The sequence below is a fragment of the Narcine bancroftii genome, chromosome 10 (assembly GCF_036971445.1).
Source record: "Narcine bancroftii isolate sNarBan1 chromosome 10, sNarBan1.hap1, whole genome shotgun sequence".
NCBI classification, from domain to species: domain Eukaryota; kingdom Metazoa; phylum Chordata; class Chondrichthyes; order Torpediniformes; family Narcinidae; genus Narcine; species Narcine bancroftii.
In genome coordinates this window covers 83130815-83154106 of record NC_091478.1, presented here as the reverse complement: position 1 = coordinate 83154106, position 23292 = coordinate 83130815, and the positions used below count along the sequence as shown (strand labels likewise).

General features: G+C 39.3%; 1 protein-coding gene and 1 long non-coding RNA gene across 3 annotated transcripts in view; one reads left to right on the top strand and one right to left on the bottom strand.

Moving 5' to 3' along the window:
• The window catches only part of tox3 (TOX high mobility group box family member 3), a 109605-nt gene that overhangs the window by 7835 nt on the left and 78478 nt on the right, over positions 1-23292 (bottom strand). Inside the window, 5 exon segments of the mRNA XM_069901600.1 lie at positions 6013-6072; positions 6074-6094; positions 7260-7487; positions 8233-8502; positions 22081-22335. Of these exon segments, the coding sequence (XP_069757701.1) occupies positions 6013-6072; positions 6074-6094; positions 7260-7487; positions 8233-8502; positions 22081-22335 (834 nt within the window).
• The window catches only part of LOC138744844 (uncharacterized), a 154948-nt gene that overhangs the window by 81321 nt on the left and 50335 nt on the right, over positions 1-23292 (top strand). Inside the window, exon 3 of one of the 2 annotated variants that reach the window (XR_011345806.1) lies at positions 20387-20458. The exons of the other annotated variant lie outside the window; for it this stretch is intronic. This is a non-coding gene — a long non-coding RNA (uncharacterized lncRNA). The remainder of the gene's footprint in view (positions 1-20386; positions 20459-23292) is intronic. 2 annotated transcript variants of the gene reach the window in all.

Below are 23292 nucleotides of genomic sequence, written 5' to 3'. Positions count from 1 at the left end.
AAAGTTGTGAGTGGAAGTGACCTTAACTTTTCACACATTGACAGGGACTCCCATAGTATAAAAGGGATGATGGCTTAAAGATTGTCACGTGTTCACTCAAGTTTTCTGAATCAATATATAAAGGAACCAAATAGAGAGAGTGCAATACTGGATCTCCTATTCAGGAACAGGATAAATGTCAGAATATGTGCAGGGAACACTTTGGGACCAGTGATCATGCCATTCGTTTCAAGGTAATTATGGATAAGGAGAGGTCTCGCCCTCAGGTTGAGATTTAATCTGGAGAAAGGTCAATGTTGAGGAAATGAGAAAGGATCTAGAAAGTGTGAATTGGGACAAGTTGTTTTCTGGCTAGGTACGTGAGGTAAGTGGAAGGCATTCAAAAATGAAATTTTGAGAGTAGAGTTTGTATGTTCCTGTAAGGATTAAGGGCAAATGTAACAGGCATAAGGAACCTTGGTTTTTCAGGTATATTGTTAAGAAGAAGAGAGATGTATAGCAGGTTTTGGCCAAACGGAGCACTTGAGTATATAGAATAAATGCAGGAAAAAACTGGAGAGAAATCAGGAGAGCTAAAAGACGTGAGGTTGCTTTGACAGACAAGATGAAGGAAATTCCTAAGGGTTTGACAAGAGCAAAAGGATAGTAAGGGCCCAAATTGGTCCTCCTGAAGATCAGGGTGGTCAGCTATGTATGGAGCTGAAAGAGATGGTGGAAATCTTAAAAGGGTATTTTGGATCTATATTTACTCAAGAAACTGGCACCTACACAGAATAGAGGAGGAGGTGCATGCTGTCTTAAAGAGAATCCCCAAGGACTGACAAGGTATTCTCTTAAACCTTGTGGGTGGGGTGGGGGTGGGGCAGGGGGGGGGGGGCTAGTGTAGAAATTGCAGGGGCCCTGGAAATGTATTTAAAATGACCTTAACCACAGGTGAGGTGCTGAAACATTGGAGGGTAGCTCATACTGTTCTGTTGTTTAAAAAAAACCTCCAAAATTAATCCAGGGAATTATCAGCTTCTGAGCCTGACATCAGTGGTAGGCAAGTGATCTCAGAGATCTGATATACAATAAAATCCCTGGTATCCAAAATTCTAGCAACTAGCAAGCAACTGGCAGAAAAAAATAAATAATTTAAAAAAAAATAAACTAGAATAAATAAAAATGTCAATAAAAGTTTAAAATTATAAAAAGTTCTCTGAAGCAACACACAACACCTTGGTGAAGATGTGACCAAACATTCAGCCAGCGGAGTGCCCCGGTCATGCAATTGTTTAAATAATGTTTCAATTTAGTTGTGCTTGAATAAAATGGCAAGGTCCAGGATGAAGAGTCAGTCGACACTACTCACCCCTGGGGTGACTCTCCCAAAGTGTTTCCCTATCTCTGCCAAGTAAGAGTCTTTATCTGTATTCACACTAAGTACATCAGTAAGGTTTTATCTGTAAACTTTGGGGGGGGGTGGGGGGAAGGGGGTTAATTATGATGGTGGCACGGTTAACAATAGCAGCTAGTGCAATTCTGATACAGCATCAGGGGTTCAAATTTAAGTTTAAATTTTATCATTTATGGGAATTGCCTGATTAAAGTGAACTTTACATAATTAAGGACTAAAATACTGATTTTTTTTCAAATGACTTTACATTTTGCACTTTCTTTTGTATTTTAAACTGTTTATTCTTAATACAGGTGCATTAGGTCGGCATTGTAAGAGTGTGTCCCCAAGTCAACCAGAAAATTCATATATCCAGCTACCGCAATTCCTGTAGGTGCTGGATACCGGGGATTTTACTGTACTGGAGAGTCGGGGATAGTCAATGTGGTTTTGTGCACATTGTATTTGAGGAGGTTACCAGGGTAGTTCAAAAAGGAAAGGGTATGGATGTTGTTTGCATGGACTTTATTAAGGCCTTTGACAAGGTCCCACATAGGAGGATGATCAAGAAGGGGAAACCAAGGAAGGACATACATAGTAAATGGTAGAACACTTGAGAAGTGTGGTAGAACAGAGGGATGTGGGAATACCAATACACAGGTGTCACAGGTAGTCAGGGATATAAAGACAGCTTTTGGTAAATCTTTCTTCATAAATCCAAGTATTGAGCACAGGTACACAATCCTTTATCTGGAACCCTTGGGGAACAGTGTGTTCCAAATTTCGGATTTTTCCGGATTTCGGAACAAAAGCCAGCTGCCCCAGAAGTAAGCCCACCCGAATTATGCTGCTGTATCCACTCCCTTCCAATCACACTGGCGCATCTCTCTTCCCCCCGCCTGCCCAAGTCGTGCTGCTGTCTCTCTCCCCCATCTCGCCCACCCGAGTCACGCTGCCGTCTCTCTCCCCCTTCGCCCACCCGAGTCACGCTGCCGCCTCTCTCCCCCTTCGCCCACCCGAGTCACGCTGCCGTCTCTCTCCCCCACCTACCCGAGTTGCGCTGCTGTCTCTCCCCCCCTCATCTGCCCAAATTACACTGCCATCTCTCTCCCCCACCCACCTAAGTCGCACTGCCGCGCATCTACCCCCTCGCCCGCCAGAGTCGTGCTGCCGTCTCCCTTCCCCGCCCGTCGCGCTGCCATCTCTCTTCCCCCCGCCCAAGTTGCGCTGCCGTCTCTCTCCCCATCACCTGCCCAAGTCACACTGCCATTTATCTCCCCCCATCGCCTGCCAGAGTCGCTCTGCCATCTCTCCCCCCCCACCTGACTGAGTCATGCTGCCGTCTCTCTCCCCCCTCGCCTGCCTGAGTCGCGCTGCTTTCTCTCTCCCCTGCCCGCCTGAGTTGCACTGCCATTTCTTCAAATCCCCTACCCCCCATCCTACTCGCACTGCTGTCCCTCTCTCTCTCTCTGCTGTACCAGCACCAGGAAAAAATGCCGGGTTTTGGAGCTTTCCAGATTTTTGATGTCAGGATAAAGGATTGTGTACCTGTATTAGAGTTGGTATGTCATGGTAAAGTTGTCGGAAACATTGGTGAGGCCACAGCTGTATTAATGTGTGCGGTGTTGGTCACTTAACAACAGGAAAGATATCAATAACATTGAAAGAGTGCAGAGAAAATTTACTAGATGTTGCCCGGGGACTTGAGGAACTGAGTTACAGGGAAAGGTTAAGCAGGTTGGGACTTTAATCCCATGAACGTTGGGGAGATTTGATGAAGGTATACAAAATTATGAGGGGTGGGATTAAATGCAAGGTAGGCTTTTTCCACGAGAATTAGTGAAAATCAAACCAGAGGACAAAGGTAAAGGGGTGAAAGTGAGAGAAATTTAGGGGGAACATTAGGAGAAATTTTCTTCACACAGAAAGAGGGGATGTATGGAATGAACTGACAACTGAAGTGGTGAATTGCCGTCTAACAATTTAATATTTAAAAATAATTTCGACATGTACCTGGATGGGAGGGGTATGGAGGATTATGGATGTAGGTCAATGGGGCAAGGCAGAATAATAGTTTGGCATATACTAGAAGGCCCAAAAGTCCAGTTTTCTGTGCTGTAATGTTCTATGGTTCAATGATCCCTTGTTTATTTCTCCAGTGCCTTGAATTTAATGCATACATACATTTCCCAACTCCTTGAACTATGACACAGAAATGCTGGAGAACTCAGTATGTTATGTAGCATGCGTAAGAAGTAAAAGATAACATTTTGGGCCTGAACCCTTCATTTGGAAACCCAACAAGGGCTCAAGCCTGAAAAATTGGGTTACCCTTTGCATCCCATGGATGCTGCACAACCTGCTGAGTTTCTCCAGCATTTTTGTATTGCATTCAACCCTAGCAGCTGCAGATTTCTTGTTTAAACTGTTTAACAATGAAAGCTTACAATTTTTTTATTTGCAGTCTCTCTCACATAACATTCTGAACTGTGTTGTAATGTCTTATGTTCTATCAGAAAATATCTAAATGAGTTAAGCCAATTCAGAATCTTTAAGACAACTGTGACATGTTAAATTTTATATTATCTATAGATATGTTTTTGGAAGATATATTGTGGGGTTTTTCGTTAGGTCACAAACACTTCAAACAGATCTCATTTTGAAATTGCTAGAGTTATGCATAAGGTGATGCCTACAAAATCTGCTAAGACAATAGATTCCTGTGCTAGAGATTTTCACACTGAGGTGCAAATGGAAGGGCCCATCTCAGGAAACTGATAAGATCTTTTGTGAATGATCTTGGGAGTCAGCAAGGTGTTTTGGTGGAGTGTGCTCATTTAGGAAGGTCATGAGGTTTTTGCAAGCAGAGAGACTCAATCACGTTTTTCTCCAAGTGTGTGTTGTGGGGGGGGGGGGGGGGGGGGGGGGGGGGAAGAGAGGAGAGAGAAGAGGAAGAGAGACTGACTGCTGGTTTTCTGCAGTAGCTTTTTGAAGCTTGTTTGAAGCCCCATTTTGAAGACGGGTTGTGAGTTCTGGCTGTTCAAAGCCCTTGTGGTCCATACAAGAGGAGATGGCTGGCTGTATAATGTTGCGCCAGATATAAGGGAAACAGAAAATGAACTCTGTGGTGACCTGAAAGAAAGAGGGTTATCATCTGGAAAACCCTGATGGGGCAAGTTTCTTTGGCAAGACATTGAAGTGGCTGATCGGAAGGAATGAGTTTGTGTGTGTCCCAAAGAGCAACAAATCTCTCTCTGAAAACCAATAGTTACCTTCTTGATTGGTAACCATTTACCTTTCAAACATCAAAGCCTGGTGAAATATTCATAAATGTTAAATTCTGTGCACAGTTCAAGAATTGCCTGATACTGTTGAACTTGGAAGAGTGAAAAGTAAGATTGGACTGTGAATCAAATAACTTTTCTGAACTTAAACACATATTACGTACACGTGTGCTTTGAATTAGAAGGGGGTTAAGTTAATAGTAATAAGTTAAAGTTTGATCCTGCTTTTAAGTTTAAAAAAAAATTAAAAGTAACTTTTGTTTATGTAACCATTTGTCTTGGTGAATTTCTATTGCTGCTGGGTTCAGGGGGTCCTCTGGGCCTGTCAAACAACTCAGAACCTTAAGACAAGATGTCTTTCAACTCTTTTAAGAAGGATGATTGGTCAGGAATTTTGAATGTTAAGATACAAAAACAAGGGACTTTGACTTCCAATCATCTCTGTAACATCACTTCTCTCTCCAATTCTTTGGAACTATGTTTAAGAGAATCGAATAGCAATGAACTCTCTCCATAATGATTCAAGATCTTCAGATTTCCTTCCCACTTATTTTAGCTCCAAAGTTTTAGTCAATCATTATAACATTTTCCAATATCTCTGGAACCCTCAAATTTCTTCCCCCAAATTGTGTAATAATTCTTCAAAGCTAAATTGGAGCCTAATCCCATCCCTCCTGCCAAATTTTCCCATTGTTTCTAGCTCATCTGGCATTTTTCAGTTGTTCGACTTTAGGATATGCATTTATTTACCACCATCATGCCAAAAGCTGGGCAACTCTCAAAGAAATAACAATGACTCTCCACTGCTGTAACACCACAGATGTATAGACTAATTTTGCTGGCCTCAAGATCCCACAAATAATGGGAAGATAATAACCAGACAATCTGTTTCAGTACAAATTATTAAAGGACAAGTATTGCCCAGAGCAGTCAGAAATATCCCCGGTCTCCATAGAAAAATATTGTTAAAATTAAGATGTAAAAATGGGCCTGGATTATTTCCTCAGATCCTTGCAGAGCTCCTGACCCACATTAAACATTTTGTTCAAAAAAATAAATTGTATCTTCTTCCACTGATGACAGAGCCAGTGAACGAAATGCGTTACCGCAGCAACTTATTCTGGCTGCGATGACAAATGATGAAATGCAGTTTCTTTCCCATAAATGCAATATGTGCCACAGACATTTTTGTCACTCATTTTTTGTCACTTGTGATATAAAACCAAGTTCTGGTTCAAGATTTATGAAGGTTTAATTCAGTTTGACTTTAGCGGTAACCCATGACCTAGCATGAACTATAAAAAGCAGCATAAGTAAACAAACCACATTCGCAATACACCTTCAGAAAATTACCTTCGAAACAAGACTGGCTCGGTAAGCAGCAAGAGCTTTCAGATATTCTTTTTTGGCAGCTTTCTGTTTTTCTCTTGTATACCTATATTAAAAAAAAAAGATATTCTCAGAGACAGAACGTTGCTTGAATATTATTAGCAATGCACAATTGTAACTTTGGCAAAAATGTCTATTTTGCAGTATATATAGATAGGTATTTTAAATAATTTAATAAATAGAAGCATGTGGTAGGCCATTTGAATCTTCTTACATGTACGCTCACTCAAAAAGAACTGGACATGGCTTTAATCCCCTAAACACTTTCTGGTACATTATTTCCCTTGACTCCATCAATTAACAAAAATTTTGCACAAAGTATTCTAAGGGACAAGCTCTCACTCACATATCTTTGGTGAAGAAATTTTTCCTGAATGGCCATTCACATATTTTGAGATGGTGCCATCTGGTTTCAGATATCACAGCCAAGGGAAACAGTGCAAGTATCTTGCCAAGCCCCATATGAATTTTGTATGTTTCAATAAGATAATCTCTCATTCTTTCAAACTCAAAACAGTACTAACTTCCTCTCACAGGACAGTTACCTTGTCCCCACGAATCAACAGAGTGAACCTTTGTTGTGGTTCGCTCATCGTCAGTTGGGATCTGCTTAAAGTGTTCCAGGAGCTGGGTCCTATATAATTTCAAATCTTTGCAATAAAGAAAAAAACATGGCATTTTACTTCGCAAATTGTTTGTTGCATTTACCCATGTCCTTCCAAAGAATTTTAATCTCTCAACATTTAAAATTTCCTCTACTTTTTTGAGCAAAAAGGATGATCTCATAATTTTTCAACCTAACATTTCGTCGGCTCCCTATTTTCAATTAGTCTCCCTATATCCCTCTGAAGCCTCTCTATATTCACCTCATAACTCATCTGCCACTCATTAGATACATTGCACTTAATTTCCTCATCCATTTCAGGATGAAGTGACCCAGTATAATACAGACTGTGAACAGTGGGGCCCTAACATTTCTCCCGCCACCATAGCTGCACCATTTATCCTGTTGAGCTTTATGCAGATCCTCAATGATACACTTATACCCAAGACGCTGTGTACAACGGCTGACTTTATTGTTAAAATGGCTCTGTAGTCTATAAATATCAAATACATTAATAAGACCCCATTGCATTTTCAAAAGATAGTACAGTATCTAAAGATCTGATGATAATTTCACCACTATCTCTGGAGAAAATCTAGAGAGTTACCTGCTTTTGTTCCTCTCCTAGACTGTCCCACATGGATGCTACAATTTTGGAAACTTCTCCAAAAGTAGCATTGGGGTTTTGCCCTTTGATGGCAGCTTGAGTGTCCCTGAAGAATAGAGCATAAGCTGACACTGGCTTCTGAGGCTCATTGGGATCCTTCTTCTTCTTCTTCTTTGGTGTCTTGGGTTTTTTTCCTGAATCAACTGCAGCTCGCTTCTCCACACTAACCTGAAACAGACCAAGAGAAAAATTGTCCGTTACATGAAGTGTTCACTTCAAGGCGGTTAAAACTGCAAGAATCTCAGTGCATTGGATTAAACTATGTTGAAAAACAGTCATTTATTTAGCACCATTATTCTCCCTAACAAGTGTAAAATTGAAAGAACAAATATTTGTACATTTAGTTTGAGATAAATCAAAAAATAACTGACAATTTATGAAATGGCTTTAGGCATTTAACTCTACAGTATACTATTGAATCAAGCAGGATTTAGCAACAACAGATCAAAGCTTTAGGCGATGAAACAGTAACAGTCATTTCTTGATCTAGATTAGCTTACTGGTTTTAAAATAACCTCGAAAGTGCTTGACAGAACAAAGGCAAATCAAAGCAGATTAGTTAATCAAAGCAAACTTAAAAATTGCAATTATCTTCTGAAAATTAACTATGACATACAATAGGACTGTTCATTTGATTTAATGTTAAAACTAGTCCAGAGATTATTGACCTTGAAATTTAGTTTCTCTACATTTTAACCAATGAACTTCTGAAAATACATCAACATAAAATTAAATATGCTGTATTGAACAATGTTAATCTGTGTCAACATAAAAGTATTAAAATCTTTCAGTAAGATAATTCCTGTGAATTGCAAGGATTTGATTCAATAAGCCTTAAGAATGCACCTTTATGATGCCAGAAGAACAACTGGAAATAAACACATCTTTGACCATGAACAAACAAACTACATACCCTATTGAATTCCTCAGGATCATCATCATTTACAGAGCTGGAAGGAGATGGAGTGGCTGATTTGCTAGCAGGGGGCGAAGGGGAATTCTGAGGCACATTGCCCCCTCCTAGATTCAACCCTAACTGGGCACTCAGCTGCGATTGGTTAATGGTAGTCAGCTGATTATGCTGCATGATCCCTGCTTGATTAACATCAGCCATGTGAACGACGGACCTCATCCCCATGTTCGGATCATGGTGGTATTGGGGAACTTGTGCCTGCCCCAGGTCCTGTATTGGAAGTAGAATAAAGCAAATTCAAAATAATGTCAATTGAACGCAGGGCTTTCTTGCAAAAGACAATGAGATGAACATGTATCTCAAATTAATTATCACTTCAAATGAATAACACTTTTTATATGTGGCTGACATTAATCCATTTGGCCAGAAGATAGAATTCTACCTCAGACACTTCTTGGAAAGAGTTATGAGAACAAGAGAATAAGGGATTGACAGGGACTTGGCAGTGCACAAATGTGGCAAAGTGGAAATATTGGCATTACTGTGCATCTCCAGTGGAAACAGAGAAAATTTTAAACAGAAAGTTCTTTGAATTCATTTCAAAATCAACAAGAACATAGAAGATTACAGCACAGGAACAGGCCCTTCAACCCATTTGTCTGTGCTGAACATGATGTCCAAACCTCTGTTGCTTGCACTCGATAGATATTCCTCCATCCCCCTCATATTCATATGTCCATCCAGAAGCCTTTTAAATGCAACAATGGGATCTGCTTCCACCACAACCTCTTGCCAGCCACCTACCATTCTCTGTGTAAAAACATTTGTCCCACACATCTCCCATAAACTTCCCTCACTCACCTGAAACATGTCCTCAACTCCACCATTTTTTGTGTCACCTGAAAACTTACTAACCCACCAACCAGGTGTGGAAATCTTTTTGCGCACTGCTACATTTGTGTTTGTCAAACAATGACTTAAATGTGTACATGTATTGTGTACTTCAGTATTTTTACTACAAATCCACTTGTGCGAACACATAGGGTGGTTAGTGCAACACCAGTGTTCAAGACCTGGGTTCGAATCCCATGCAGTCTGTAAGGAGTTTGTACATTCTCCCTATGTCTGGATGTGTTTTCCCCAGGAGCTCCGGTTTCCTCCCACTGTTCAAAATGTACAGGTTAATTGGGTGTAAATTGGGCGGCATGGGCTTGTGGGCTGAAATGGCCTGTTACTGGGCTGCATGGCTAAATTTAAATTTAAATGTAAAAAAAATTAAACCAAAGCAGGACTTAATTGGAGCATTGATGTCCACATTTTAATTTTTTTTAAATTTAGACTGTAACAGGCCCTTTCTCCCCAACGAGCCCGAGCTGCCCACTTACAAGCAATTTACCTATAATCCCAGTATGTTTTATACAGTGGGAGGAAATTGGAGCACACAGAGGAAACCCACGGGGAGTACAAACTCCTTACAGACAGCACCAGATTCGATCCTGGGTCGGTGGTGCTATAACAGCGTTGCGCCACCCACTATGCTAACTTTGTTTTGAGTTAAAAAAGACCAAGCTTAACTGGCCCATATCTACAAAGGCCGAGGCAGTGATCATTACCATTACACAGAATTACATATTTTCCTCAGTTCGTGCTTCCATCATCTAGCTCTTCATTGGTTGCATGATCAGCCATCTTCCTAACCAAATGCTCTACTATTTTCTGCTCACCAATGCCCCATGTTCTATTGTCACTTTACACCCAGTGGCCCCTTCAACCGGTGCTGCTGATACTCCTCCCCGCCCCCACTCAACCTGTGCCTCAGGTATTCCTTCCCCCACTTCAACCAGTGCCTCCAAAACTCTCCTCCCCTTCAACTGGTACCTCCGACACGCTTTCCCCCCCCATCAACCGGTGCCTCTGACACTCTTTCCCCCCCTTCAACCAGTGCCTCCGACACACTTTCTCCCCCTTCAACCGGTGCCTCCGACACTCTTTCCCCCCCTTCAACTGGTGCCTCCGACACTCTTTCCCCCCCTTCAACCGGTGCCTCCGACACTCTTTTCCCCCCCTTCAACCAGTGCCTCCGACACTCTTTCCCCCCCTTCAACCAGTGCCTCCGACACTCTATCCCCCCCCCCCCCCCCCAACCGGCGTCTTGGACACTCTCTCTCTCCCCCCTCTTCAACTGGTGCCTCGGACACTTTCTCCCCCTCTTCAACTGGTGCCTCGGACACTCTCTCCCCCCCTCTTCAACTGGTGCTTCGGACACTCACCCTCCCCCCTCCAACTGGTGCCTCAGTCACTCCTCCCCTCCCCATTTCACCTGATGTCCTGACACTCCTTCCACCCCCACCCCCCCCCCCCCCCCCCCCCCCACTCAACTGATACCTGGGAAAATCCTACTCCTGTGCTGCTTCAAGGAAAAACTGTTTGGCTTCAACTATCCAAGACCTCATCCTGGCCCATGGACATGAATTGAATTTTACTGCCAAGCTCAAGCACTGCAGAACTCTCCTCCGTAACAAGACAATGAACCTTTCTTGAATCTTACCCAAGCAAACGAGTGGGGGAAAAAAATGCAGCTGGAAGTCAGAAGTTAGAGATAATCAGGTGGTCAAGCGGCATCAGTGGAGAGGGAAATAGAGTCAATGTTCCGGGTTGTTGACCTTTAATGTTTTGACAAAAGGTCATCTAAAATATTTTTCTTGTTTCTCTCTAGACAGATGCTGCCCAGTCGGTGCGTTAAGTGTTCCCATTGTTCTTTGCATTTATTTACGTTAAAATGCAAATTCCTCACCTGAGCCAAGTAGAAAATCTGCCCGAACCCTCAGTCACAAAGCTTAAATTGGCAAAATAAAAGATAGTCCTTTATGTTCACCATCAGTACATGATAGCCAGGCAACGATTAACCAACAGGGCTCAAAAAAAAGCATCAATTTTCATCATCATCACAGCCCCAGCCTCAGTGAGCAGTAAATATAAAAGTTGCAAATGTTAATGCTATCTAAATACAAACCATATTTCCAGTTTGAAAGGCCACCAGAAAGCTACTATCCTGCTTTGACTTCCCTCTTATTTTATGCTTATAATTGACATAGAAGGAGGCCATTCAGCCCATCTTTCCAATTGCATATTTTCCTTTATCTCCTCCTATTTTCATGCATTCCTAGAACTATGTTCCTTCACATAGGGCACAGACTCTCTTTAGATTCTTGTTTGCCATTAATCTCTACTACGGGATATTTGCCAATTGACCAACTAGCGGGTCTTTCTGATGTGGAAGAGGAACAGAACGCCATGTGATCATGGGGTAAAAGGGCAAACTCCAAACAACACCAGCCACAGTTAGGATGGAGCCCGGGTCATTGTTTGCCATTAATCTCTACTACGGGGTATTTGCTAATTAACCAACTAGCGGGTCTTTCTGATGTAGAAGAAGAACAGAACGCCACTTGATCATGGGGAAAACGTGTGAACTCCAAACAAACACCAGCCACGGTTAGGATGGAGCCTGGGTCATTGCAGCTGTGACTAAATGCCCTGCTTCTGCTGAGAGATCTGTTTCTAGATAGAACAATTACAGCAGAGAAGCAGGCCACCTCAGCCCCTCTAGTCCATTTTTTTTCCCGTCCCACTGACCTGCACCTTGCCCATAGCCCTCCATTCCTCTTCCATCCATGTACTTGTTCAAATTCTTCTTAAATGTTATAGAAAATACTGATAGATTGCTTTTAATTAATGTCAATTTTGACTCCGATTAAAAAGTGAAATTAGGATCGTAGCACTTAGCACGTCTTTAAGAAAGACTTTTGCAACATTTATGATTACTATCTGCAGAAGAAGAGGATGACATTTTCATTAAAATTTTTCTTTTCATAGACAGCAAAACACCTGGTATCCGGCACCTTTGGAATCGGTCGATGTCGGAAAAGTGAATTTTTCAGTTGCTTGAGATTGTGTTGCATGATTGATGAACTAATTTTAAGCATTCATATTTTTTTGCCTATTTATTATCTGCAATTGTTTTTTTTGCCGGTTGTTTGAGGCTACCGGTTGCTCGAATTCCAGGTAGCGTGGGGTTTTACAGTAACAGATTTATCACATTTTGAGTCAAAAGGCATATTTTGTATGTGAAGTGCATGGCTTTACTCATCATAATGAACTATAAGGCAGGAACTACTATCCAGTCATCAGTGTTGAGAGTTTTCTAATGAAGCTTGCACAAAGAGAGACATGTTCCATTTTCTGACTCGAATCAGTGTTCTGCTTAAGGTTTTATAAAAGTATTTGAACGATATACTGATGCAGATCTCTGTGCATAATTTAGACATACTTCACGGTAACAAGCCCTTTCGGCCCATGGGCCAGTGCCGCTCAGTTACACTCAATTGAAATACACCCCTGGATACTTTTTTTTTGAAGGGTGGGAGGAAACCGGAGCCCCCGTGGAAAACCCAGGCAGACAAGGGGAGAATGTACAAACTCCTTACAGACAGTGCAGGATTCGAACCCCAATCCCGATTGCTGGCGCTGTAACAGTGTTGCGATAACCACTACGCCAACCGTGCCACCACAAACTTCAAAAATTAATGTTGATATAAATGTGACAATCTGGGGGATCTTCCGATGTGCCACATACTTCACAAATCAAGTTGTAGGAAGACAAATCAACAGGTACTGCAGATTATGGGTCAGCTCACAGATCAGGGCATAATTTCAGGAGTAAATATGAAATATGGCAGCTTCCATGAAAATTACTAAAATAGTTTTCTAAAAAATAATTCCAATTAGAAACACAGTCCAAGTTGCCAGTGGGTGGGATTAGTGCAATTGTTGCTGAGGAATTCAAGAGGTAAGTGGATGGTTGGAAAATCTTTAGGTCCTTAGGAAGGGTGTTTGCAGCACACAAAGCCATTATTTCTAGTTTCTTCCATCACTATCCTTCTACCTTTCGCTGACTGATGACTTCATTCTGGATAAAGGATTTTCATTTATTCAACCTTGCTAAGTTATTTAAATGTCGAATTCAGGGAAATTCTGGAATTGCATAGTTATGCAAGCCACTTTATTTCTTCGGGTCATTACGCCAAAACATTTTTTAAAATATATTTTTATATGATAGTGCAATCAACACTTTGTCCAAAAGATCAAAATGTTCCAGACAATAAAGATTGTAATGATGCATAATGTAACTCATTCACTTGCAGTTTTACATACAAGACTTTTAATTCACTAATTTGATTAAAACATGAATGAATTTAAATGTTGTGCACAATCCTTTTTTTTGTACACAAAATGGGCATCTGTATAGCTGCTTAAATATGCCACAAATCACAAAAAAAAAAATCCTTTGCTTAGAGGTAAAATAGGCAGATAAATGCTCGCACCTTGTTTGGTGTGAAAACCATTTCATTTAGCCCAAAGAGGATTTGGTATACAACTACAGCTATACTCCAGTATGTTTTTAGCCATAATGGATATTCATGAACAGGATTTGGTATTCAAGTATAACTATACTCCAATATGTTTGATACACAAAGCAGTTTTCCTATTTTAGTGTGTTATTAGCTCCATCAATTCACATTTCAATTAAAATGGGGCTGCAATATCATCTGTTGTCTTGCCTGGAAATAAGGGGGAAATTGTCATGGAATATTGGTGGGATACAAACTCTTTAATATTTAATTCACTGGGACAAATCCAGCATATCAACTGGCGTTCTGAATATTATGCAGACTTTGGTAAATTGCACTCAATATTCTAGTATATATGCTTAAGCAAAATCTCTTGCATTAACAGAACAATAAGTGAAGGCTATAAAAAAAATGCATTTCACTCTGACATTCACTGCTCCCTCTGAGGTAATATCAGAATTCATTAAAAACTAACCTTACATAACGTACAGCAGAGTCCCCTAGCACTTCTAAGTCAAAGCTGAAAAGACTGTTAACAAGTTCAATTTTCATTCAATCAGTAGTCCTGGTCTCTGAAATGTTTCATCGAAGAAGAGGAATAAAATAATCTATATGGTAATTATGAGCATGAAATCCCCCAGCAACTTTCACCAACATGAAAGGTCAGCTCTATTCAGACATTTTATCAGCTCTCTGCACATACTCCTGTTCTGGCAATTTATATACAAACTCTGTTTTACTCCCCTCTACCCATTCCCCCCCTATTCCCATTCACAACTTCCTGCAGAATTAAGGTCTTAAACCAAATGAGTAAAATTAAATTCTGAATGTGAGCAAAGCCTATAATAGCACAGAGATAAATCGCTCAGCTGTTGCCCCTCAAGCCTCTTGGGCTGAAGAATTTTTGTGATGCACTGTGGGTATTCAGAACTTGTTCAACATGATTTCATTTCATTTCTGGCACAGCCTGAGAAAAGTAAATTACAGAATCAATCATACAGAAGGTCAGAGTGAGACTTCATTACAAGTATTGCATGCTTGCATGAATATCTTTCATTTCTGACTGACCCAATATGTCACAATAGCTGTCTAGTAAAAATTCCACTTTCTGAAACTGATGTTCTACAGAAGTCATTGCTATTCAGTGGACTGGGCAGATTACAGAGAGATATTAAAAGAATGTGCTGAACCACCAGCCATAGATTCAGGCAAATGTCATGGGATAACTATACAATTATTATAAAGCAATAAACTAATGCTAAAGGAAATGATCAACGTGCTGAACTTAATTAATTTAAATGTAGTATTAAAAAAATATTAAAATGAAATCGTCTTCCAAGTGTAGACTCTAATTTATGGAGCTGTTCACATCAAAAACATTTTTTTAATCCAAATGTCAAGGAAAGGCAAATAAGCTAGTTTGTCACAAAAAAGCAAAGATCTCCTGCAATCTAATGAATGTATGTAATTGCGTTACAAAAGAAAAACGATTTGCAGAGTTCAAATTCATAACCACAGACATAGCTGTGGTTTGAGTGGTTTACATTCAAGATCAGATCTTGCAATATTGAATTACTGCCTTGACTTTATTTACCTGATACTTTTATTATTTCAAATATAATTCAATAAGTCAGATTATTTGAAGGTTATTGCTTAAAAATGTGAAGGTGCAGTAGAAGGGAGCAGCCATGAGAAGATACTAACATTTTTTCTCGTTTGTAAAATGAAGGACATTTCCAAGAAAGAGTTCAGTAGGGAGTAATGATAGCTGGGTGAGGAAAGAAAAAGGGAACATTTTGTAAAAAAAATGTGGAATTAAAACAAATAGAATTTATAATTTGACACTAGCTGATCTGGATTTTATTGCTATAAAGCTTCACTTTGGGGAAAGAAAAAAGATGTAATTGAACATTCTTGAGTGACTGAATTTTGAATCTTAAAACGTGGGAGACATCTGGTGTATATGAATTTAAAATGAGTCAACATTAATGTTATGAGCATTAATGATGAAGGAGAGAATACATTGAATTATGTTTCAATACATTGAAATATGTATCCTAATTGCAGTCACAGGATCGTGAAATCAGCTCAGCCTTCTCTATTTTGCCCATTTTCTGTTATGCTTCTTGAGGAGCATAGATTGCCAATGGCGAATACTGCACCTCTATAATGCCATGATATACTTTCCCAAGTTCCAGCTGTTCACAAGTTAAAGGAGCAGAAGCAGGCCATTAGGCCCATTGATTCTGTTCCGTGACTCTACACTAAGCTGAATTATGCTCACACCTAGTTCCAATTTCCAGCCTTTTCCCCATATCCCTTGATACCCTTATTAATGAGATACTTATCCATTTCCTGTTTAAATACTCCCAGTGATCTGGCTTTCATTGCTTTGTGCGGCAGTGAGTTCCACAAATCCATGACCCTCTGACTAAAGACGTTCTTCTTCCTCTCTGTTTTAATTGGATAACTTCTCATTTTAATACGATGACCCCTTGTCCTCGATTCACCCATCAAAGGAAACATTTTATCCACATTCACTCTATCAAAGTCTTTAAATATTCAAAATGTCTTTATGAGATTCCACCACCCCCCCCCCCCCCCCATCATTTTCATATACTCCAATAAATACAACCCAAAAGCTGTCAAATGCCCCTGGATTCCAGGAACCATCCTAGTAAATCTCTACACCCTCTCCAACAACATCACATCTTTTCTAAGATAGGGGGCCCAAAACTGTGCATAGTACTCCAAATGGGGTCTCACTAGTGCCCCATAGAATCTCATTATCAGCTCTCTACTCTTATACACACCTCCTGAAATGAATGCTAGCATGGCATTCACCTTCTTCACTACCAATCCCACCTGGGCATTAACTTTTAGATTACTCTGCACAAGGACCCCCAGGTCTCTTTGCACATCCAAGGATTGAATTTCCTCCCCATCCAAAATAGTTCTCTGCCTGTTTATTTCCACGGCCAAAGTGTAGAACCGAACATCACCAAATGAGGTCAAAACTTGGTGTCAATGAGGAATGGATTTCTTCTTTGGATGCATGACAGACTGCAACTTGGTCAAAAGTGCCATTCTCTTTACACTCGTGTCATCCACATTTGCCTAAGATCGACTGGAAACTTGAATGGAGAGGTGAAAAGCAGATCATCGATGAATACAGATTAGTTGCAAGAATTTAGGAAACTTAAGGCGAATATAATTTGAAGTCGAAGAATAATAAAACCATCAAGTAACTACCTTCCCACCAAACTGAAACTATTTTTAAAATGTTCCTGTTGAACGACATTGCCTCTTCATCCCTCCAATCAGGTGAGAATTCTGATTCTCAATGTACAAAAACTATCTCCTATTTTGGTGTATTAAAAAATGTATTCAACAGTGATCTTTGCAGAAGTGAATTTCTTCCACTGTCTGTGTTGAAAGTTAAATACTTCCTCTGAGCAGAAAATGCCAATCATGCCAAGTCCAAATACTAAAAATATCAGAAGAAGGGAAGAATGGCTTTAATGTCTGAATGGTAAATTACATGCTTTTGGTACACAATTCCTCTCTCCATAAACTAAAAATAATTTTTACTGTGCTATATAATAGATAGAAATGAATGAATAGGCCTGTCTAGTTCCCATCATTTCTATTAATTGAAGACCAGATGTAATGTTTCATCTACTTTTTATTCAACCATATGCACTGATGATGTTTGCAATATTTTGCAACTCATCAACCACCCTGGCACATCCTTTTTTAACAAGAAACCCAAAGTGTTCTGCTTCACAAAACGGTTTGCTGTCAGATTCTGGTTTATTACCAGAGGGATGCATCTGTGTTTCAAATCTGAAAGCCACCAATTAGAAGCATAACCTATTTGAACATTAATCATTGGCATCAATTACATTGTTTAACAGAAGTGAGAAACAAAGATAAGGTGTTTGCATAGATGTTACAGTTTTTTTCTTTCAACTCCTTTATTTTTTTACTCAAAATGACCCAGGTAGCTGTCACTTAACAATAATAATTGCCCAGTGTTCATAAAATTACCCTTCTGGTCATTTAAATCATCAGACAATCAGACTACAAATACGTTGGCAATGTGCATTTAGGGATCCAAATGTGAACTGGCTGGTTGAGTTCCAGATACAGTATTTCATTCCATTTTCTAATTTTCAAAAAGTAAGACATTCAGCATGGTAACATGTCCTTACAGCCCACAAGTCTATGCTGCCTGAATATCTCAATTAACCTGCAGTCCCCATATGTTTATTTTGAAGGGTGGGAGGAAACAAAACCACCCAGAAGAAAGCCATGTAGAAACAGGGAGAATATACAAACTCCTTACAGATAGTGGCAGATACGAACTTGGGTCACTGGCACTCTAATGTGTTGAACTAATCGCTATGCTCACCATGTCGTCAAGTTGTTCAATTTTTGAACAACAATGAGAAGATCCTGAGATAAATTGATTTGAGAAGTTCTACCCAGATCACGTATGTTCTGCCAGATTATTGCCTAAGAAATGAGGATGCAAATAATCCACCATGTGGCTTGTTACATATTTGAAATGATCATCAAGTTATGGCTGAGAAACTAGGTTGAATAAGTACTTAATAGTTTCACTGATCACATTTCCAAGATTCATGACAGACTACAAAGCAAGGAATTTGAAGTCACCTTCTAGGTAATAGCATCTTCTTTGTAATTGGAAATCCTCCAATTTCTCAAAGCCTAATGTAAATGATGTGCTAGTCTTAGAGCAACTGGCTTGTCACTTGTTAAAAATAGAATAGGGATCACGTATAATTTTAAACCCAGTCAAAAAAAAGCTAATATCAGGTGTATATGATTTACTATTAAAGTCTAGCGATAACTCCCAAGATAAAATAAAAAATGATGGGAACAAGATTTTCAGATCTCATTCTCAGATACTACATGGGATTCTGTCCTAAAATTGGTAAATTCTTCCTCTTTATGTGCTCATCATTCACTTCTACAATTTAAGGTAGTACATCGAACCTTCTTTTCTAAAGTTCAATTGGCTAAATTTTATCCTAATATTTATTTGAGTTGTGATAGATGTAAGACTGAAAAAGGTACTTTATTACACATGTTTTGGTCTTGTTCTTTCCTTTCTAAATTTTGGGAAGGCATCTTTCATTACTTATCTTTAGTTCTTAATGTAAATCTTATACCTAATCCTTTAATTTCCCTTTTTGGATCAACTAAGGTCATTGATTTGAAATTAACTGTGTCTCAATCCCATGTAGTTTATTTTGCTTCCCTTATTGCTAGACAATCAATATTGATGAGATGGAAACATGCTGTCCCTCCAACTCGCACTCAATGGTTGTATGACATGATGGCATGTCTAACTTTGGGAAAAAAAAATCAGGTGTTCCTCTAATGTAATGGATTTAAACTTATGAAGTTTATGGGGTCCTTTTATTAATTTTTCTTCATAATCTACAAGATCATTTAGATCTTGTCTTGTGAGTTTTAAAAATAAAAACGGTAGTGGAAATTGTATACATTTACCAAATAACTTCAGAAGGGAAAGGGGTAGAATTTGTAGAACAGTATCAATTTTTAAAAAATCTTTTTAAATTAGCCACGTTATAATTAATCAAATGATTAGTTGATTATTTCTTTTTTTGTTTGATTGTTATATCGAGTTTAATGTTACAGATTTTCTTATACAAGTCTTTATTTTGTATATTTCCTTTTTCATATTACCTCTATAAATATGGCTTCTACTTTTTGTATAATTGTGGTAAAATTTAATAAAAATACTGAAACAGAGCAACTGGCTGGTCATAATTTGAATGTGTTTGTCATGGAGAAAAACAAAATAAAAAATATCATATAGGAAAACAAATGGTTGATTCTGAATACAATCTCATTGGTGGCAATAATATTCCAAATGATTTGAAGATCTGTGTAAATTTTTCACCAACATTTAAAGACAGACAGGACTAAAACTGATAGCCTCTAAAAACAATCAGGGGATTGAAAAGGTAGAATAACCCAAATCTATTGCTTTAGAGAATAGCAGTTTCCCCAGCTCATTCAACGGGAGTGAGACTGCAAATGTCTGTACCTCCTTCCTGGAAGGTCAATCAAAGTCGAGCAATCTAATCTCACCACCAGACACATCTTCTCTTCGATTGCATTAAAGTTTATGTTCATGGTCACCTTGACAACCATTCTGCACACTATTTGGAGGTGGTCATTGTGCATGCAATAGTTAGAAAATATCAGTATTAAGTTTCATGGAGATGAAGCTCACCTCCCATCTTCCTCCTAGTCATTGTGTACCAAGAGGGAGATCCATAAATGCATCCAGGAGTGGGAGTAACAGGTCTGGACAGAATGTGTGAAAAATGTATCCTCACCTGCCACACCAGTCACTCTGGCGTTTTAACACAAAGAAGAACAAAACACTTGAATAATCATAGGAGAAATCAACCAGCAATTCGCCTAAATACAATTGATGAGCCATTTTTGATCAAGTTGATGTGGAGGGGTGGGAGAGAGGAGGTCACTGCATTGCTGAACACATGTTCAACTATGCCTTTATAAAGAGGACTAGCTATCTCATGATCCTTCTAGCAGGCATTGGCAACAGTTTGCTAATATCCTTGATACTCCATTCATTGTCTTGAACCACAATTGTTTACACAAATCAGTGCCAATTGTGGCACCCAAAGTACAGAGCTAAGGATTTGAATCTTTTTCAGGGTCTTTACATCCTTCAAACAACTGTATTCCATTTTACCTGAACGACTTCCACGTACATTACCTGCTCAAATGTAAGTATTGACTCTACATTCAGTCACTAATTCTTTGCATACTAGTTATGTTTATATTCTGCAAACATTAAACAGACACATAGTCCAGCTGGAAACCACAACGTGGTTGATAATTAAAAAAAAACAAATCTGGGCCACATTCAGAAGTAAAGCACTGATGAGATTCATTTTGAAGGTTACATTTCATACTCATGAACTCATCAAGAAAGACAAATTCACTTTTAAATGCACATTAACCCTCTATAAATGTAAAAGAATGGTGCCCAGAAATTTATCCCAGTCATTTGAGCTGGATGTGTCAGCACATCATGCTTTGTCTCTAAAATTCATTTTCAACGCAACTGAACTGAGCGCTGCTGACCTAGAATGAACCCGAGGCAGATTTATTTTTACATTGAGATGTACCATTTGAAATTGCACTTTAGCTTTAATCATTTAAAATATATTTAGAGCTCAAGTTCCACAGCAAAAGGTTTGTATGATTTATTCTACCTTTTAGCTTTAATCATTTAAAATATATTTCGAGCTCAAGTTCCGCAGCAAAAGGTTTGTATGATTTATTCTACCTTGTTCACTTCAGTTATTTACCTGTTTATTTTACAGCAGCAGGAAAAGAGATTGTGACACAGTGATGTGCAAGTAACCTATGTTGGTTGCTTTTGATGACAAGATATATAACAGCAAGAGAAATCAACACAAATACATGTGACTGATTAAAATTCAAATTAATAGCTGTAATCTTTACGTCTTGCATTGCACAGCCCACTAAAGTAATCAAGGATATTTTGTTCAATTTATTCCCAACATTTCATCAATTTAAGAGTTGTAAAGTCACTGAGGTAATTATCTGCAAGGTTTATTTGTCTTAAAACAAATAACAGTCTCTTCATTATTTAAAAGATTATTTAGCATATAGTAAATTATAGATAGATTAGGGTTCGTATAATTCACATCTTGGCATCTAATTTTGATTGTTTAAACTAAATTAATACTTGTTCATATTTCTTGGCGAGTATATTAAGGCAAGCTGTATTTGTAAATCATGAATTCTCCTGAGTATTCTTTTACATTTCCAATTTACTTTCCCCTCTTTAAGGCCTGAAATCATGGTTGGAATCTTGGTATTCATGAATGGGCTTTTATAGTCCAAGCAGTAGAGTTCTGGGCAACATTCAAATTTTGGAATCTTTCTCCTTGTCATTATCTGCCAATTTCACTACCCTTATCACTGCAAGGTTCAAGAGACTGACCATTAAAACCCATCATCCTTCTGCATTGTATTGCTCAATCCATTACTGGCTGAACTCACAAAGTTGGACTATATCAATTCATTTAAATCTTCTCCAAGTCAAGTACGACTACAATTTATTGTTTTACAATCAAGAACTCAAAATTAAAAATTATGATTAACTTTCACCAAATATTAAACTGAATAGTGCTCTTGAATTTTAAAAAAATCCAAGTCTTAATTTGCTTATCTCCAAATTGACCAATTAATTAAACAGTTAATATTATGTATTGTTCAAATCTTTGGTCCTTAAACCCAAAATAAACCATGTCTTATCCCTGCTTCAAATAAGAATGTTGTGAATTCTATCAAATAATATACAAGCTCCACGTACCACAGACAAACCATTGCTGAGCATTCCACCATCTTGGTCCATAATACTTCTGGATATAGTGATGGAAGGCAAATCCAGGCTCTGTGGGGGGAAATGAGGTGTGAATTCATTCTCTTGTGAAGGCAATGGGTCATTAAGGCCTTGGAAAGCTGACACCATGTCCGTAAGTCCCAGGGTGGGGTCTATTTCTGGCGGTGGGGTTATAGGGGGAATTTCAAACTCCTCATCCCCGAGGCTTGGGGTGTGGAATGTCTGAAAAAGAGAACAGATAGGAAACAATCAACATGCAATATGGTACACAAACAAATTTGGCTGAGTGAGAATAGATTTTCTCAGACTTCAGATTATAGTCAGAGTACATATAATGAACTTACATACAACCCAGAGTTTCTTTTTCCAGAGGGCAAGGCAGAATTATCACTTCCTGGTAGTGCAAAAAAGAAGTGCGCACAATGTACTCATGTAAACAAATTAAGACATGCAAACAAAGTGACTGTGCAACAAAGAGAGAAAAGAAATTAATAAAGTACAAAAAGTAAGAGCTCTTAAATGAGTTTTTGATTGAGTTTGTTGTTGAGGAGTCTGCTGGTGGAGGGGTATCAGCTGTTCCTGAACCTGGTGGTACGAGTCTTGTGGCACCTAGACCTCTTTCCTGATGGTAGCAGCGAAAACAGAGTGTGTGATGAGTGATGTGGATCCTTGTTGATGGCTGCTGCTCTCCAACTGTAGTGTTCCTGATGAGGGGGGGGGGAGGATTTTGCCTGTGATGTCCTGGGCTGAGTCCACTACCGTTTGCAGGGCTTTACACTCGGTGGGGGGGGGGGAAGATTGGTGTCCCCATACCAGACCGTGATGCAGTCGGTCAGCGCACCTTCCACCACACATCTGCACAAATTTCAAGGGTTTGCGGAGGATACCAAACCTGTGCAAACTCCTGAGGAAGTGGAGGTGCTGACCTGCTTTCTTCACGATGCCACTGGTGCGTTGGGTCCAGGAAAGATCTTCTGGGATAGTGACGCCCAATAACTTAAATTTGCTCACCTTCTCCACTTCTGGTCCCGCAATGATCACTGGATCAGCCACCTCTGGTTTTCCCTTCTTGAAGGCTCCTTGGTTTTGGTGACATTGAGTGCGAGGTTGTTGTTGGTGCACCTGTCTGCTAAGTTTTCAATCTTCCTCCTGTATGGTGACTCATCATCTCGTTTTATACAA